The sequence below is a fragment of the Andrographis paniculata genome, unplaced genomic scaffold (assembly GCF_009805555.1).
Source record: "Andrographis paniculata isolate CXL003 unplaced genomic scaffold, ASM980555v1 Contig55END, whole genome shotgun sequence".
Taxonomy (NCBI): Eukaryota; Viridiplantae; Streptophyta; class Magnoliopsida; order Lamiales; family Acanthaceae; genus Andrographis; species Andrographis paniculata.
The window spans coordinates 1,262,375-1,275,492 of NW_026137590.1; the positions used below are offsets into that span (position 1 = coordinate 1,262,375).

General features: G+C 37.2%; 2 protein-coding genes across 4 annotated transcripts; both read left to right on the forward strand.

Moving 5' to 3' along the window:
• Positions 1-3,692: 3,692 nt before the first annotated feature.
• LOC127256110 (methyl-CpG-binding domain-containing protein 13-like) lies at positions 3,693-7,030 on the forward strand. 2 transcript variants are annotated; one of them, XM_051281945.1, is made up of 5 exons: positions 3,693-4,334; positions 5,093-5,197; positions 5,364-5,445; positions 5,892-5,999; positions 6,100-7,030. In XM_051281945.1, exons 1-5 carry the CDS (start codon positions 4,254-4,256, stop codon positions 6,867-6,869), a joined length of 1,146 nt encoding a protein of 381 aa, XP_051137902.1. In that variant the 5' UTR covers positions 3,693-4,253; the 3' UTR covers positions 6,870-7,030. The 2 variants fall into 2 exon arrangements, with proteins under 2 accessions (XP_051137902.1, XP_051137903.1); XM_051281946.1 differs by having other exon boundaries at positions 3,694-4,334; positions 6,103-7,030.
• A 1,639-nt stretch (positions 7,031-8,669) lies between these two features.
• Positions 8,670-12,355, forward strand: LOC127256277 (uncharacterized). Of its 2 annotated transcripts, XM_051282194.1 has the most exons (7): positions 8,670-8,882; positions 9,469-9,573; positions 10,258-10,362; positions 10,611-10,692; positions 10,777-10,890; positions 11,279-11,386; positions 11,506-12,355. In XM_051282194.1, the coding sequence occupies exons 2-7, from the start codon at positions 9,493-9,495 to the stop codon at positions 12,168-12,170; spliced, it is 1,155 nt and encodes a 384-aa protein (XP_051138151.1). In that variant the 5' UTR covers positions 8,670-8,882; positions 9,469-9,492; the 3' UTR covers positions 12,171-12,355. The 2 variants fall into 2 exon arrangements, with proteins under 2 accessions (XP_051138151.1, XP_051138150.1); XM_051282193.1 differs by having other exon boundaries at positions 8,670-9,573.
• Positions 12,356-13,118: the final 763 nt, after the last annotated feature.

Here is a 13,118-nt window from a genome sequence, read left to right on the forward strand (position 1 = left end):
GAACGCGAGAAGTCCAGTCAGCCTTATCTTTTGGAGAAAAGAGAACTCGTAACAAAGATTCTGTAGCTGAACCTGCGAAAGGATCATTTTCGATGTCTGCCCCGACAGACAACAGCGAATTCGTGACCCGACGTACGAATTCCGGTCACGCCGTCCATCGAGACAGAGTGGGCACCCCAAAAAATGGAAATCAATTTTTGCTGCCTACATATTCCTAAAAATCCACGCCGTAGTTTTTTGGGGCGCCCACTCTGTCTCGATGGACGGCCTAACCGGCATTCGTACGTCGGGTCACGAATTCGGTGTTGTCTGCCGGGACAGACATCGACAATGATCCTTCCGCAGGTTCACCTATAGAATCCTTGTTACGAGTTCTATTTTCTCTAAACGATAAGGCTTACTCGACTTCTCGCGTTGACGCGGGTTCGTCGGCGCCCGTGCGCGAATCCTCGTTCGCAATATACGGCTAGACGACGGATCCGTGAACGGCGGACAAGGTCGTCGTTCGCGATTTTTGGCCGCGACATGCATCGCAGGAAATCCCTTTTCGCTGCCTACATCTTTAAAAACTCCGCGCAGGAGTTTTTTTGGGCGCACACTCTGTCTCGATGGACGGCCTGACCGAATTCGTACGTCGGGTCACGAATTCGCTGTTGCCTGCCGGGACAGACATCGACAATGATCCTTCCGCGGGTTCACCTATAGAGTCCTTGTTACTTGTTCTCTTTTCTCTAAACGATAAGGTTTACTGGACTTCACGCGTTGACGCGGGTTCGTCGGCGCCCGTGCGCGAATCCTCGTTCGCAATATACGGCTGGACGACGGGTCCGCGAACGGCGAACAAGGTCTTCACTCGCGATTTTTTGCAGCGACGTGCATCGCAGGAAATCCCTTTTCGTTGTCTACATGTTTGCAAAAATTCGCGCATGTGTTTTTTGGGGCGCCCACTCTGTCTCGAAGGACGGCCTGACCGGCATTCGTACGTCGGGTCACGAATTCGTTGTTGTCTGCCGGAACAGACATCGACAATGATCCTTCCGCAGGTTCACCTATAGAATCCTTGTTACGAGTTCTATTTTCTCTAACGATAAGGCTTACTGGACTTCTCGCGTTGACGCGGGTTCGTCGGCGCCCGTGCGCAAATCCTCATTCGCAGTATACGGCTGGACAACGGGTCCGTGAACGGCGTACAAGGTCGTCGTTCGCGATTTTTGGCTGCGACGTGCATCGCATGAAATCCCTTTTCGCTGCCTACATCTTCATGAAAATCCGCGCAAGAGTTTTTTGGGGCGCCCACTATGTCTCGATGGACGGCCTGACCGGAATTCGTACGTCGGGTCACGAGTTCATTGTTGTCTGCCGGGACAGACATCGACAATGATCCTTCCGCAGGTTCACCGATAGAATCCTTGTTACGTGCTCTCTTTTCTCTAAACGATAAGGCTTTCTGGACTTCTCGCGTTGACGCGGGTTCGTTGGCGCCCGTGCGCGAATCCTCGTTCGCAATATACGGCTGGACGACGGGTCCGTGAACGGCGGATAAGGTCGTCGCTCGCGATTTTTTGCGGCGACGTGCATCGTAGGAAATCTCTTTTCGCTGCCTACATCTTCACGAAAATCCGCGCAGGAGTTTTTTGGGGCGCCCACTCTGTCTCGATGGACGGCCTGACCGGCATTTGTATATCGGGTCACAAATTCGCTGTTGTCTGCCGGGACAAACATCGACAATGATCCTTCCGCAGGTTCACCTATAGAATCCTTGTTACGTGTTCTCTTTTCTTTAAACGATAAGACTTACTGGACTTCTCGCGATTACGCAAGTTCGTCGGCGCCCATGCGCAAATTCTCGTTCGCAATTATTATTGTATTTTTTTAATTATTTAATAATTATATTTTACCTTAATTCTTAATTTTTGTATCTCCTATAATAATTTAATGTTAATTTATTTAAATTTAAACTTTCAAACAAACAAATTACAGTTTTATTTTTAATTAAAAAAATAGTACTATATGTTATAAATTATAATTGTAGTAAAAACTTATAAATTAATTTAAAAAAATTTCTAATTTTCTTATATAATTATATATTTAATTAATAAAATGTTTATCTTTATATATAACTTTTTATACATTTTTTATTATTATAGCAAGGAAATTTGCGGGCATTACTTATCAAGTGTATTTTGGGTAAATTTCGATCAAACCTAGTAGCATGGAAATTGAATCTGATTAGAAAAATTATATTAGACGAATTGTGACAATTGATACTAAAAAAGATTGCGAGTTTGATCTCACATTCCCCTGTCCGCCACCACAAATCATACACTTTTGTTTTATTAAAAATGTACAAACAAATAGTACTTTTTAAATATGACGTCCCTGTATAATAATTAGGCAAAATAAGAAAATAAATAAGTAAAATTGTGATTTGCGAAATTTGTTGAAAACGTCATTTTATCTGAAAATTTTAGGTAAAATTGTTTATAACTCCCCTGTGGTTTTGAAATTCAGCGTAGAATCTCCCTATACTTTAAAAATTGCATGATACCCCCTTATACTTTAAAAATATTGCATGAAATTCCACCATCATGAAACTTTCCTCATGAGATAAAAGGATGATTTCTTATCTATATGTTTTGCATGGCAGGGGGATTTCATGCAATATTTTTTAAAGTACAAGGGATCGTCATGCAATTTTTTAAAGTAAAGTAGGATTTTATGCTAAGTTTCGAAACCACAGAGTGATTTCATGTAATATTTTTTAAAGTATAAAGCGGTGTCATGCAATTTTTAAAGTAGAGGGAAGATTTACGCTGAGTTTAGAAAACCACAAGGAAAGTTATGGACAATTTTGCCAAAATTTTATTATATTTACTTGTAGTTCAAATAATATTACAATAATTATTCATTATGTTAGTACTCAACCAATATTGTAGCAAATGCTTTGAAACAGAGTGTTATTACAACATCATGAATAACAAATATTGTTGCAAATGCGTTGAAATAGAGATTGTTATTACAACATCATGAATAACATAAGATGACATTTTTTCTCAAACCAAGTATAGAAATATTCGGATTATTGCTCACCAAGTCATTTTTTGCTATTTATAATTTTGTAATAATACACGTAACTTAAGTGTATGGTACAATCTTCGTTATATACTAATAAATAAATAAAATTTACAACATTAATTGAACTGCAAATAAATGAAATAGAATTTTAGGTCCAGAAAATCTTTTCAGAAAATTTCGCAAATTATACTGAATAGTCTAGTGATCATGGGGTCAAATTTCTGTATAAATTTGACAAATAATAGAAAATTTGATATATTTTTCTTAAAAAAAAATAATAATTAATTAATGTCTACATATAGTAGAAAATATGAAAAAATATTGAGTGTGTTAGTTATGTATATATACATAAAAAGCTAAGTTGGATTACTGGTGCGAAAAGTAACGGCTACACTATGTAAAGTTTGAATTTAATCATAACTATACACTACATATTGATTTCAACTATCCTACATAAAATCCACAAGATTTCATTGCCTTGAGATGACAATGACACTTTCTATTTGCAGAATCAATGCTTAGATATCGGTGGGTTCCAGTTTGAGCCCACAATATCGACAACGCTTATTATATTACATCAAATTCAAAGAAAATCGATATTGAATTGCAACAAAGGAGGTAACTTTGCAGAAAACAAAAAAAAAAAAAAAATCGAAATCCAAAAAGGAAAAAAAGTAATCTTGCTGCACATATTCTTTAATTTCTTGAATCGACAAAGGGTCGATGGTATCTGAGCAGATAGGGTAAATAAATTCAGAGAGATTGTGGAAAATCCTGAGGAGAAAGAAGAAGAAACGAAATTAGGGATTAGGAAAATTCTAAGAAAATCGAAACCATGACGCCCCTATTTAATGGAATCATGTTGGACCCGTTTTGGCGGCTCTCTCGGTGTGCTATAGAAAGTCTGCCTACACGTGGTTGTCTCCTCTCTGCGTCTTTGTGCGATTCCTCCCACCATTTTTCACATCGTCCTCGCTACTGTTTACCCCATTCGTTTCTCTCTTTTTTATATATTTTCTGGCGATCGATTGCTTTACTCTTCAGTTTTCGAATCGCGGAAGTGTCGATTGGGTTGGAGAATAGGGGAATTGCTTGATTTTGGTGTTTGCCCCTTTTGTTGTTGAGTTTTTGTGATTTGTGGATTTGGGATTTAGGGTTTATTGGAGTGAAATTTGGTGATGGGCTGCGAACACCCTGAATGGCTGCCTGCGGGTTGGAAGGTTAAAGTGAAGGCTCGAAGCTATGGGAAGAAAGATAGGGTAAGTAATTGTGTTGGAAGATGATCGAAATTTTATGAACTTGTCGTGGTTGAGATTTAGGGTTATGGTTTTAAGGATTGAACTTCTGTATGCTTTGCCTGTTTTATGGATTCTTTGATTTTGCGATAGATTGAGAAATTGGTGTTTCTAGGGCATGAAAATGCTTGCTTAATTCTGTTTTCTGAGGTTGAATCGAAATGTGTAATGTTGAAAACTTTAACTTGAAAAACTTTAGATTAGGGCAATTGGAACAACTGATGATGAAGACGATGATGGTGATGATTGGGTTCTTGGCTATTTTTGGATTGAATTGGTGTGTAGAATTGTTGCTAAAGTTGAAGATAGAGAGGTTTTGTTAATTTCGATTCGATCTTAGTTCGAATGAGCATGAATTGTTTGTAGATTGTCCTGTCTAGGATTTTGGTGTTTTGTTTGATCTTTACTTTGTCATTCATCGATTACTAAAATGGAACTGCTGCCGGCATTCGCAAATGGCATTATTACGAATCTTTTGTCTTTGTAGTTTGCTAGAAAAAGATTGTTTTGGAAAGTTGCTAAAGCTGAAGTTAGAATGATTTTGCTAATTTCTATCCGATCTTAGTTCGACTGAGCATGAACTGTTTGTAGATTGTCTTGACTTGGATTCTATGTTTTGTTTGATCTTTACATTGTCATTCAGCACTTACGGAAAATCTTCCGTCTTTGTAGTTTGTTAGATTTTGTTTTGTAATAACTTCTGTCCTTTGGATTTTCTATAGTATTACGTCAATCCCGATAATAGCCTCAAATTCAGCTCAAAGCTGGAAGTGCTTCGTTATCTAGAAAGTTCTGTTAAGGATGATAATGCCGACAGTCTGGAAAAGGTATGTTTGTACATATGCTTACATTATGGTTGTCGCTGTTCGAAAATGAAGTATATTTTTGTCATTCTTTATGCTTCCTAGATATTATTGTTTGGATCGATATTTAATAGAAATAAATGTTGTGGAAGCTTCTTACAACTTATCTTGCTTTGTGCTTTTTTCCCAGTCGTGTGCCGAGGCGGAAGGACAAATGTCAATCAGCGACAATGTGGATGAAAGTTTATTGCGCGATAAGATTGGAAAGTCAGGTATTAAAGGCATTTATGTTTTGTAGCCCAAACATGTGCCTTTTGTCGGAATAATGCTCCTAGATTATGTAACGGCGTCTGCTTCTTACTTCCTACATTTAGTTTTAAAACTTGTGTCCGATGTTAAAATGTTTGTGCACCATTATAGGAAAGTTAGATAGTGCTGCAGTTGTCTGAATTATGCTCCTAGATTACAGAATAGCGTCTGCGCTTTTTTATTGCATTTAAGCCTGAAAATTGCTACTGTCTTAAAATGTTCCGCTAACAAGAAAGTAGATATAATTTCGGACAGACTAAAACCAGGCGCCGTAGTGTCTGTTATTCACCAGACATTGGCACATTATTTTGCATTATGTTTAGTGTGTATTGAGTTTCATTTATTGACGAGATGCATTTTTCCGTCATTCCTCGCTGATGTCGTTGCGTTTTTGGATTTTAAACTGTAGGCTCGAAAAAGTCTTTACTCAAAACGGGAGAAAGAAGACGGAGTCTAAGATTGGCGGCGAATAAACTGAAAGATCATGCCGTGGAAGACTCGTCGTCGTCCCAAACAGGTACATAAAATGTCTATTGATGTATTTACGAGCTTTTTTAAAATCCCATATCGATATTTATCGTAACCGTTTGTCGAATTCTGTCTGTCTGCAAACCCAGTAGGTGCTGTAAAAAACTCCGTCGCCGCCACCGCTACCATCACCGTGCCTGAGACAACGAACAGGCCAAATCCGACAGAAAGCGCGGTGGAAGGCCAGCGGGATTCGAGTCTTTCGACATCGAAGTCGAGGGGCTCTAAAAGAAAGTCGGCAAGTGACTTACCTCGGAGAACTTCGAAAAGACTCGCCGGAGTGAAAATCGAGATCGAATCAGATCTTAAACCCGCCAAAGCTACTCGCAAATCTATGGCGCCCGAGATCGACACCGAAGGGCAAACCGACGATCGGAGAAACCCGGATGATAATCAGCTCAGTCTGCCGTCAATCGACGGCGGCGGCAAGAACATCGACGAAAAGCAGCGGCTGGATGCGTTGCTGCAACAATTTCTGATGGACCCGTGCATCGCGTTCGCCTTCAAGCTTCTGACGGGCGAAATCCCAGTCGAGGAATTGACGGGAGCGGACTACCGTCGTAGTTTAGGTGTCAGCCCGACGTCGTCCCTGGCGTCGCCTAATCAAGCCTCGGCATCCACGGCGCCTTCTGCCAATATCTGGGGCGATCCCTCCGTCGAATTCGCCGTCAAGACGCTGACTGGAAATGCGCCTACTTCGTCGCAGCCGGAGATTAGCCTCCGGCGAGGCGACGGCCGGTCATCGGCGACGTCGAGGGTAGATAATATTTACCCTTCAAAATGTTCATTTACCAGAGGGGATGCTGTGAAAACACAGTCACCGGGCGTTGGGGATAAGGGGCAGAGAAAGGATTTATAATAGGAGTTGTTATTTTTTAAATTAATTTTATTTTAAATTTGAATTGATTGGTAAAAATGGATGGAATGAAGAGAATTGATTGGTGGTAGAATTGTTTGGTAAAATTGGATGCGTAACGTCGGGTACTGTAAATTATCTTCATGTGTTTGTGTACTAATGAAATTTTACATTATGATTTTTTTATTAAATATGAAATTGAATATTTATTTATTTATTTATTATTATATTATACTAAAATTTGATTTTACATCCAAAATATTATATTAATACATATTTATATTATATTATCAGCGGATTTGTGATTTGAGTCAATTAGGATATTAATAAAATAGATAGTATATATCTCGTTTCTAGTAATTATATTTTTTATTTTAATAAAATTTATTTTATATTTTATATAATATTACAATAAATACTAATAAAAATAAATGAGTCTAAAAGTAGAAGTATCTTTTTATCATTAAATTATATTACTCTATTATTTATAAAATACAATTATTTTAAAATTTTGTGTGAAAAAAATAAACAATTATATTTTCAGTGAACAGACAATTAAGTATTATTTATAATGCACCATATAGTGTTTAGTAACACAACAAATATCGTATTTTGATGTAAGATATACGCTATTTTTATTATGTATATTAACTGTGAGAGATTATAATTATATTGATTTGATTCAATCAATATGAGATTTGTTATCTTACTTTTGATTTGATTAAGTCTTTTTTATTGATTATTTTTATTTAAAAATTAAATATTTTTGGATCGATTTTTTTTATCACAGTTTCCCTAAATTTTACTATTTGAATTTTATTTTTCTCGACTCGCAAAACATTACATAAAAACATTATTTTCATATCAAATTCAAACTAAATTTTTTCCAAATTTATCAAAAGAAACACACCCGTAGTTTATTAGAAATCAAATCACATTAATCTACAAAACAAGAGAAGGAAAAATGCAAGGAAATAAAAGAATAAATGACAAATTTGTGTTTCGTAAAAGATAATTTAGTAGTGTAGGGATAGACTTGTGACCGTAAGATCATTGATTCAAATTCCGACACCTTCAAGTATTGTTTGTCGTACTCCAACTCATCGTAACAAAGCTTACCGACTTCCAATTGTTGGATAGCTTTCTTATCGATTTCAATTTTTTTTTTTTTTTTTTATTCATTTGCAGATTACAACTTCTCTAAACTTTTTAGAAGCATCAACAAATTGAATAGAAAAATTAAGACGGATTGGTATTCATTTTTTTTTTTTTAATTGGTGATTGGATTTTCGAAAATTGAGCACTAATTGAAACTTCTTTTTTGCAGTATTAAAATTTGATCAATTTTAATTTTAAACTTTTGGCAATATTAAGTTGAATTTTTTTTTTTTTCACTCGTTGATACATGGTTCTACTATGTTTTTTTATTGTGTGTGAATAAATTTATATGCCTATATATATGTATATATATTTTTTGTATCTACTATTTTACTAATATTATTTTATTAACTTTAATATTGATTTATTTTTATTTCAAATATTTAATATGTTTAACTATACATATATTTTTCAATATTTCAAGTAAAATTGTGTGTGGATGATCTACTAAAATAAATATATTGAATAATAGAAGATGAGGTAAAAAAATAATACCAAAAATTGAAGAAAGAAAAAAAAAAAAAATATATATATATATATATTTCATATTTTCCCGCCAAATCATCAACGTGGCTTCTAGCCTTCGACTCCCCCAGTTATTGAAAATAGAAAAAGAAAAAAAATCGAGAACCCTAATTTCACAATTCCCCCAATTGCAGGTCCAAAGGGATCGAAACCTTAACCGTGGATACGTAAATTGAAAGCGCGAAGAAGCAATGCAGAACCAGGTGCAGTGCAGCTGTGGAGAGGGCAACTGCGCAGAATGGGCAATTCTGGAGCTCCAAGGAATGGCCGAGGCCCAACCTTCCATACAGAACCGCCTCCAGAGCAGCGTGCTCTGCCTGCCCTTCTTCTCAGGTTCTCGGCATTTTCATTTTGTCTGTTAACGATCCGCTGATAAATTATACATTTTTGGTCCAAATTTAAGGCAGCCATAGTTGTTTCGAAACCCAAAAAAAGAAAGAAAGAAAGATTTAGTAATTTTGCTGTACATATACTCTCTTTAATTTCTCGAATCTACAAAGGGTCGATACAATCTGGGCAGATAGGGTAATTAAATTCACAGAGATTGTGCAAAATCCAGAGCGAACAGAAGAAGAAAGGAAATTAGGGATTGGGAAAATTCAAGCAAATTGAAACCATGGCGCCCCTATTTAACGGACCGTTTTGGCGGCTCTCTCGGCGTGCTACAGAAAGTTTCCGACACGTGGTTGTCTCTTTCTGCATCCCTCCCACCATTTTCACACCGGCCTTGCTACTGCATAGCCCCTTCGATTCTCGCTTTATATATTTGTTTTCGGGCGATTACTTGATTTACTCTTCAGTTTGCGAATCGCTCAAGTCTCGCGATTGGGGTGGAGAATAGGGGAATTGCTTGATTTCGGTGTTTGCCCTTTTGTTGTTGTTGTTGTGGAGTTTTCGTGATTTGTGGAGTTGAATTTAGGGTTAATTGGAGTGAATTTTGGAGATGGGCTGCGAACACCCTGAATGGCTGCCTGCGGGTTGGAAAATTGAAGTGAAGGCTCAAAGCAGTGGGGAGAAACATACGGTAAGTAGTTGTGTTGGAAGATTATCAAATTTGATGAACTTGTTGTGATTGAGATTTAGGTTTTTAGTTTTGAGGATTGGACTTCTGTATGCTTTGCCCATTTTATGGATTCTTTTTTTTGATCGGAAGCCTGTTTTATGAATTCTTTGATTTTGTGATAGATTGAGAACTTGGTGTTTCTAGGGCATGACAATGTTTGTTTAGATCTGTATTTTTTTTTTGTGGTTGAATCTAAATGTGAAATTTGGAAAACTTGAGGAACTTTAGATTAGGGCAATTAGAATCATAAATGATGAAGATGATGATGATCGGGGTTTGGCTATTGTTTCTGCTGTCTTTGTAGATTTGGATTAAATTGGTGTGTAGAGGAATTGTTGCTAGTGTTGAAGTTAGAGAGATTTTGATTTTGATAATTTTGATTTGATCTTAGTTCGACTGAGCATGAACTGTTTGTAGATTGTCTTGAATTGGATTATGTATTTTGTTTGATCTTTACTTTGCCATTCAGCACTTACTAAAGTGGAACTGATCCGAAAAAGGAATTATTACGCCGAATCTTCTGTCTTTGTAGTTTTGCTAGATTGTATTTACAAATGGCATGATTACGGCGAATCTGAATCTTCCGTTAATATAGTTCACTAGATTCTGTTTTGTAATAAGTTTTGTTCTTTGGATCTGCTCTAGTGTTACGTCAATCCTGCCAATGGCCTAGAATTCAGCTCGAAGCTGGAGGTGCTTCGTTATTTAGAAAGTTCTGTAAAGGATGATAACTCCAATGATCCAAATAAGGTATGTTGTTTGTACATATGCTTACATTATGGTTGTCGCTTTTCGGAAATGAAGGAAAGAATACTTATGTCATTATTTATGGTTTATACTGATTTGGGACCCATCAACACTATGGCGGCCCTCATTAATTTGGCGTTCTAAAAAATGTGTACTTCGTAGAATTTTCTTGCGCCGTTGTTTGGATCAATACCAGATATAAGTAATTGCTGTGGAAGCCTCTTAGAACTTGGTTTGTTGTCTTTTCCCAGTTGTGTGCCGAGGGTGAAGGACAAGTGTCAATCACCGTTGTTGTTGCGGATGAAAGTTCGCCAGATAAGATGGGAAACTCAGGTATTAATTAGGCATGTCTTAAAGGTATTTATGTGTTGTTGCCCGAACTTGTGCTTTTTTACTGAACAATGCTCCTGCATTTAGGTCTGAAACTTGCCACCGATGTTAATTGCGATGCGACAAATGTGGCTAAAGGACAAATGCCACTAAGCGAGAAAGCCGATGAGAGTTTGTCGTGCAACAAGATGGGAAAGTCAGGTAATACGGTTGTGCTAATGCCCGGTTTTCTGAATGATGCGCTTTTTTATTGCATTTAGTTCTGAAACTTGCTACCGATTCAAAATTTTCTGCAACAAAACCAGGCGATAATAAATTAAGCTTTCTGACAACCCGCAATTGGAAAATAGACAAGCACAACAATAAAAATATAATGTGGAAAACTAATAATTTGGCAAACATGAAAGTAGATAAAAATTCGGAATGACTAACAGCAGGTGCGGTAGTGTCTTTTCTTCACCAGACATTGGCACATAAGTGATTTTGCGTTATGTTTAGTGTGTATTGAGTTCCATTTATTGACGATTTGCATTTTTCCAGTCATTCCTCTAATCGGCTGATGTCGTTGTATTTGGATTTTAAACTGTAGGGTCAAAAGCAGCTTTACTTAGAACAGGAGAAAGAAGACGGAGTCCGAGATTGGCTGCAAATAAATTGAAGGAAGGCGCAAGTAGAGATCCGTCGTTGTTCCAAACAGGTACATAAGATGTCGATTGAATATTGATGCATTTTATGCATGTGTTTAGAATCCCGTAATATTTATCGTAACCTTAAAACATTGTCGTATGCTGTCTTTGTGTCTGCCTGTAAACTCAGGAGGTGCTGCTGAGAAGGTCGCCGCCACCACTGCCACCATCACCGTGCCTGAGACGATGAACAGGCCAAAACCAACAGAAACTGAACAGATTCCGGTGGATGGTCAGCAGGGTTTGAGTCTCTCCGCGAAGAAGACAAGGGGCTCTAAAAGAAAGTGGGCAAGCGACCTGCCCCGGAGAACTTCGAAAAGACTCGCTGGCATCAAAGTCGACATTGAATCAGATCTTAAGCCTGCCAGAGTCAATCGCAAAGCTGTGGCATCGAAGGAGCCAGAACACGATGCTGAACGGGAAAGCATCGATGATCAGAAAATGCCCCCGATTGACTCCGAAACGACCAACATTGCGGACAATGATGAACAGAAAATGCCCCAGATCGACACCGAACGGAAAACCGATGATGGGCAAAACGCGGATGATAATCAACCGAATCTGCCTTGGATCGATGGCAATAAAGAGGAGGAGGGCGATGGCAGCAAGAAGAGCGACGAAAAGCTGCGACAAATCGTGATGGATGATCCGTGCATCGCCTTCGCCGTCAAGATTCTCACCGGCGAAATCCCCGTAGAGAATTTCACTAAAGGTGGTGCTGACACTGTGAAATCACATTCACAGTCACCAGCCGTTGGGGATCAAGGACAGGGACAGGGAAAGGACTTACAGTAGTAAAATTGATTTTTTTTTAACTTAAATTTGGATTTTGAATGGATTGGTAACATAGATTGGATGCAATGCCAATGCGGAGAACAGATGGGTAGTAAAATTGTTTGGTAGAATTGGATGCATGCATTGCATGCACAGTTACATGACTGCAGCTGATTTTAATTTCAAGCACTGTAAATTATTCCTTCTTTTGACTTGTTTGGTAGTGTTTTATTTTTTATTTTTATGACGTGAGAATTCGCAATTGCTATCCGAAAGTGTGCACTGGGTAAATCTCCGGTCGAACCTAATACCCTGCAAGTTAGACCTGACACATAAGAGCGAACCATGTATGACAAGTGAGCTGAGACGTCGGGGTTTGAACACATGACCTCATGGTCACAAGTCCAATCTTCACAGGTCATCCCTTACTGACTAATGCATTATATCTTGTGCCGATGAAGCCTAGAAACTGGAAATATATTTTTGGGTGTATAGTCATAGCATGAGAAGACTACAAAAAAGCAAGGAGGCGCGATGGTGACGATGATGGCAAGATGGTAAAACATCATATTATATATTCACTGTGATATGACAAAATATTGTTTAGATAGCATAAAAATTACAAATATGTGTAATATATTACTTTTTTAGAAAAATATGTCTGAATTTTTTGATAAAATAAACAAAATTAAAATATTTGTAATATGAATATCTAAAATATTATGCTTGATATCATAGAGAGATTAGCTACCTTAAGAAGTATTTTTAAAATTTAATTTTAAATCTATAATTATAGTTATTATATATAAAAAAATTATTACTCATGATTCTCTCTAATTATAAAGTAAATAGTTTATTATATATATATATATGTAAATTTGATCATATTATAGTATTATAAATATTTTTAAATTTATATTATTATGTCAATGTAATTAATTTACAAACAAAAATATAACAAATTATTAT